Source organism: Oncorhynchus nerka, linkage group LG7 (genome assembly GCF_034236695.1).
Source record: "Oncorhynchus nerka isolate Pitt River linkage group LG7, Oner_Uvic_2.0, whole genome shotgun sequence".
Taxonomy (NCBI): Eukaryota; Metazoa; Chordata; class Actinopteri; order Salmoniformes; family Salmonidae; genus Oncorhynchus; species Oncorhynchus nerka.
Window position 1 is genome coordinate 35,177,717 of NC_088402.1, and position 6,141 is coordinate 35,183,857.

General features: G+C 41.2%; 1 protein-coding gene across 1 annotated transcript; it reads right to left on the reverse strand.

Annotated features, from left to right (window-relative positions):
* Positions 1 to 894: 894 nt before the first annotated feature.
* On the reverse strand, positions 895 to 4,526 carry LOC115131525 (frizzled-1-like). Its single transcript, XM_029663315.2, has one exon. The coding sequence runs from the start codon at positions 4,266 to 4,268 to the stop codon at positions 2,613 to 2,615; it is 1,656 nt and encodes a 551-aa protein (XP_029519175.2). The 5' UTR covers positions 4,269 to 4,526; the 3' UTR covers positions 895 to 2,612.
* Positions 4,527 to 6,141: the final 1,615 nt, after the last annotated feature.

Genomic DNA, 6,141 nt, shown 5'->3' on the forward strand with positions numbered 1-6,141 from the left:
GGCGTTTCATATCTATTCAATTTTAGGTCCAGCAGGCTGTCCCAACACATAATGACATGAAAACATCTAATAGTGTAAAAGGCCTCTTAGGTTGACACTACATATATATTTTATATCCATTTGAAGATAAGTTCTTTATTTTCTTTGATAAGATTACAGACTTTCTCAGGGGACACCATTTCAATTTTACCCCAAGTTTGGGAACCACTGGTATAGATAGGCACTATACTTTACTACCTTCTTTCAAATTATACTTTTCTGTTCAGTAACACCAGGGTTGTGTTTATTAGAGAACACAATTGGAAAAATGATTTAATGTTATGCATCGGAAAATGAAGTCTTGGTTGTGCTTCCCTGTCCCCCCCCCCCCCATTTGGTGTCTAACGTACACTGCCCAGTAGTAAATCAACTAGACTGTCGGCTGTTTCAAATAGTGTCACAAAGCTCTTCGTCTAAAAGCTTCAAGTTACCTTTGTTGGCCTACATGTTTGACACAGTGTAACACTATCTACTGTACATAAAGAGAACCAGGAGCTACAGGGAAGCAGAACGCACTATACTGCCCTACTAGGCAAAAAGGCAGTAACTGCTCAATTGGTCAAAAATGAGTTAGTTATATTTGATACATTAAATATATGCTTAATCATGTGGACAAGTATCCTGCCTCGATTGTATTTTGGAGAAAATGGGGGTCATGTTAGCGATAACTGCATAAACTTAATGTGAAACCAAGGTAAATAAAAGCCATTTTTCTAAATTCCACGCTATTAGCAGTTACTGCCTTTTTGCTTGGTAGGGCAGTATACAGTTCCCAATTGGAAAGATTTTAGCTGAAACTGTTGCAATTCAAAACCTTCACCACAAAGAAAGATGAATTCCAAACCAGGATTATAGTGTATAAAAAAATGGAGGGAGCTTTTATTTTCATTTAAAATTATGGTATGCTAAGATTATCTGTTCAATATACACATTGGTAGAATGAAAAAGGTTACTAGTAGAACGTTATATGCAATTTATAAAACATTGGTCAGTATACAAACAAGATTGACCTACAAATGTAGCACCATAAAAATGGCTCCGATTAAGAAAATGTAATACCTGGGTAAGAAAATATACCACAGCGCTAAAACACAAAAATCAATATCAGCGTTGATGCCTTTGATTAAAAAAAAAAAAAGTGTAACTGGAGATGAAGAATCATTGAGAACAAGTGAACCACATGGTTGTGTTCATTAAGGCATGCAACAGAAAACATTTTGCAATGGAAAACTTCTTATTGGACAAGTCCATACATTCCCTCCCTGTGTCTGTTTTCTACTGTTTGGTATCTAATGAACACGACTCTGTTAGGGAAGCAAGAGCTCAATGAATTACCTTTGACAAAGGAGCTATAAAATTACCCTTGTCAAAACACCATCCATTACAGAGCTGTGACTGACAATTGGATACGAGCTTTGCTTTGTATTATAAAATAACGACTATGACATATGCGCAACATGCACGCATGCATGAATGTGACCGATTTCTAAAGTTGAGAATGTTTTATTCAAGGATGCCATGTGGGGTGAGGTATTAGTACATTTTCACCCATTTAAGCAGAGTAATGTGCTTGAAGTCACCAGAGAACAATCCCTTGGTGACTAGAAAGAGGTTGATCAACAGCTGTTGGATAATTGTGTAGACAGCTGGATTATTGGACTTCAAATACAATAACTCCACCCACACACTCTTCATTAAAACAAAAAGGCACTGGACTGAGCATTCCATTATTGTCAAAGTCAATTCCAGTTGTATAGCTTGTGGGTAGAGAAAGTAATCATTTTGGAGCTATCCCCATAGGTAAAAGGCTTTTGAATGAGTGCTAAATTCAAAATAGCTCAATAGCGACAGGCCTTTTGTTAACACATTGGGATATAGATCTCAACCCCTAATCCAATATTTCTTTGGAGAAGTCTACACTCACTGTAATGGTAAAATATCCCCAAAACACACATGGGGAAAGACAAATGAATACGCAAACATCCCCTGAAAACACATGGTAAAACAAGGATGTCAATAGAAACGAGAATAAACTATAAAGTGGCCAATTTCCAGGTTTGAAATAGTGGACAGATTACGGGCTAATTTTGAACAAGGTCATTATGACCCATAAAATACAGCAAAAGTCCAACAGAAATGTGTTGACTTTTTCTCAAACATAGGGAAGATCTCAATTGCATAGGGGAGGGACCTCTGGCTCTCATCCAATGGGTTTCGAGAAGGAGATGAGCGAGGACGCAAAGACTATGCAATTGAGATATTCCCATAGTTCACATGAAACGCTTCTAAAGGGATGACATGAAAAAGTTCAATGGAGCACCAATAGAATGAATGAAAATGTTCATACAGTCCAATTCTCCTCATTGAACTAGATAAGAACTTTTCTTCCTTTTGGATCAAAGTGTGATTGATGAGAATCAAAATGTGTGGTCTATTTTAAATACAAATATACATACAAAAATTTCCAGAAAAGTGTATTTACATTTTTTTCATTTGAGTGTGTCACAGTAGCCTTTTCTTCAATTCATGTGTCTGTCATAATATGTTCAGGGGATAACAAACAGTATAAGTTGTCACACGGTCGTCTCACCCTGTTTATTGACCGCCAGTCTCGTATAAAATCTCCTCCACGAATTCAGCGTCTTACTCGACCAAATCCAAAAGCCAGAGGTGATACCCACAATCAACGTCATCAGGTACTTGATCATGAAGACGGTAAAGTCTGGCGACATCTGCGGTTGATGGTGACCGGGGCACGGCACGGCGTAGTTTTTACACGTCCGACTCACCCAACTCTTCTCCCACTGTTCCCTGAACGCCTGCTCATAGAAGTAGCATGCGATGACGATGGTGGCAGGCACCGTGTAGAGCACGCTGAAGATGCCAATGCGCACCATGAGCTTCTCCAGTTTCTCCGTCTTGGTGCCGTCGTGCTTCATGATGGTCCGGATGCGGAAGAGCGACACGAAGCCTGCCAGAAGGAACGAGGTGCCCAGGGAGAGGTAGATGAAGAGCGGCGCCAGAACGAAACCTCGGAGAGCGTCCACGCTGTTATTGCCCACGTAGCACACGCCGCTCAGAACGTCCCCGTCCACCTGCCCCACTGCCAGGATGGTGATGGTCTTGACGGCAGGTACTGCCCATGCCGCCAGGTGGAAGTACTGCGAGTTGGCTTCGATGGCCTCGTGACCCCACTTCATCCCGGCGGACAAGAACCACGTCAAGGCTAGGATGACCCACCAGATGGAGCTGGCCATGCTGAAAAAGTAAAGTATCATGAACAAAATGGTGCAGCCCTCCTTTTTGGTGCCTTGGACGACCGTTTTGATGTCGCTGTCAAAGCGGTCGTTGCATACCACCTTGTCCCCCAACAAGAAGCCAGCGATGTAGACTATTGACACCATAGTGTAGCAGCCTGATAGGAAAATGATGGGTCGCTCTGGGTAGCTGAACCTCTGCATGTCCACCAAGTAGGTCAATACCGTGAACAGAGTGGACGAGCAGCATAACACAGACCATATTCCAATCCATATCTTGGCAAATTTCAACTCATCCTCATTGAAGTACATCATGCCATGGGGTTTTGAGGGCTCACAAGGTGCACCACAATACTCCTCCCCAAGAAAACGGTAGTTCAAATAGGGGGGTACTTTCAATGCAACTGGGCATCTAAACTGTCCATTTACAGTCCTATGCTGCCCATAAGATGATTCTGTTACATCTGATGTAGGATTAATAGGAGCACTTCTATCAGACACGTTTTGCCCGACGCACAACTCACCCGCTCCGTGAACAGGGAAAGATTCACAGGCGAGGCTGTCAGGCCATTGGAAGCCGAATTTATTCATCAGAGCCTCGCAGCCCTGCCTCGCTCTCTCGCATAGCGAGCGGCACGGAGGCAGTGCTTGTTCCAGCACCGTACAAACGGGAGCATACATGGAACAGAGGAAAAACTTTAGGTCAGGAGAGCATTGAACTTTCACAAGCGGATAAAACTGGTGCACTTCAAGCCCCGCGTCCTCTTGGTTTGTGTGCCCTAATAAATTTGGCATGATAGTCTCGTTATAGGCAATATCCGTACAGAGAGGAATGGAAATAGGTTGGCAAAAGCCATGTTCAGGAACAGACATTCCACGCTCACCATACTGACCATCTGCTTGCGGTAAAAGTGCAAAAATAATCAGAACCAGCAAATGGGAAAACATCCTACAAACTTTGTCGTTCCCCATTCCAAATAAATTCCAACACGACACTTTCCAACCGCGAGTAAACACGCAGACTCGAGACACACTGGATTATTTTCCAGGATAAAACAAAAGCATACACGACTGTACTGTTTCCTATGACAGGCGACATACGTTACTTTATATCTTTGCCGAGATGGTCGCTTCCACAATTTAGCTCGGCTACTCACAAGAGATTTTAAATCCGTCTGTTATCAGTGTGTAGCCATTATCTGTCTCCAACTGTCTGTGTGACTGTTCGGTTTCCAGTCTCCCACTATTCACGAAGGGAGGAGCCTTGAATCAGATGATAGGTTACATTTTAGGGATCATCTCAATCTTCCAAGATTGTTAATATTTGGTCCCCAAAATTATATATATATTTTTTGTCTATTCTATTTGTTATCCTACTAAACCATGAATTTTAAAACATCATGCAATCTTCCTATTTTTGATTGAAAGTTGCTACATGTGTAATAAAAACTGTATCCAATTTGTATATCTTGCAGTAGAGGTGCTTGGTAAAAATCACCGGGAAACCTGTTCGTTTATATGCCTTGACACTGTGATATATATGCCTAAAGCCAAGACAATAAGAAGACACAGCGGCAGAATAAATTAAACCACACTGGAGAGAAGCAACCACAAAACATATTGCATATAAAAAACAGTTACATGACTTACAGCATGGTCAAGCAAGTTAATGTTTCCAACATTTTCAGACTAATAAACTAGAACCATGGAGAGTTATCACAATTCACAAAGAAAACAGGCACTGCCTCCACTATTCCAGCATAATTTCAAAATCATCTATGCTTAGTCTAATACAGTGACAAAAGATACCAACAATTATTTAGTCCAATCAAAGTAAGCTAAATATGATGCAGCTGTCCATGGTACTGATTTATGAGTGTGTGTGTGTGTGTGTGTGTGTGTTCATGCAAGTAGAAAATACATTTTGGCTCACCCTACTTGTAGAGAGGCGCCAATGTCATCATTCTCTTTTAGGACAGGACAACGACACAAGAAGATGCAATTCAAGTTCTGTCAATTAAGTTTAGATTCTAATGTGATCTGATTGGTGTGACGGCAAATCCAAACTGGCTTCCCTTGACACTTGTTTTGGTGTGCCAGGACCATTCACAGCTGAGCTCTCTCAGTTTAGCTCAATGTTGATTGGCTATTATTTTATATATTTTTGTCAACTGAGGCCAAAAGCTCGCTGGCTTCCCTTGCATTTATGCTACATACTCTTTTTGACCAGACAGCATAGATTGGCTACACTCTTTCATTCGCTTGGATGCTTTCTCCGGTGAGATACATTCAGCCTCTGCTGAACTGGAAGACATTTATGAAACACAGAGAGAGGAAAGATTTCTTGATCATTTTTTGGGGAAGCCTGACTTCTCTTGGCATCCATGAATACACACCACTGATATGCTGTTAGTATTATTTCCTTACAAACATTAGTGACTTGGTATGTGTTTTCATCACATTTTCGAGAGAAAACTTGCTTAATCTGATACAGTTTGACTGATATAGTTTCCATTAAAAGACAGACAAAAATTCACAGATTTTGACATTGCAAATGATTTGGGCCGACCAATGCATTTATAATAGTCACACATACGTTATCATTTCATAATCACCTTGGAATCAAATAACTTCCCTAATCATCTTAATTGTCTCTATTAGACAGACCACTAATATAAACCTTATCTACTCTACCACCACCATGCCATCATATCATATGGGTATTGAAAGTTGCACCCTCCCTCTTCCTTGGAGGCTGGGAGAGAAGGCTCTTACTCACGCAGCTGGGCCTGTAGGGGTCTGCTGTCCCTGGTCGGATTAACGCCTGATGGAGAGGAGGTGTGAA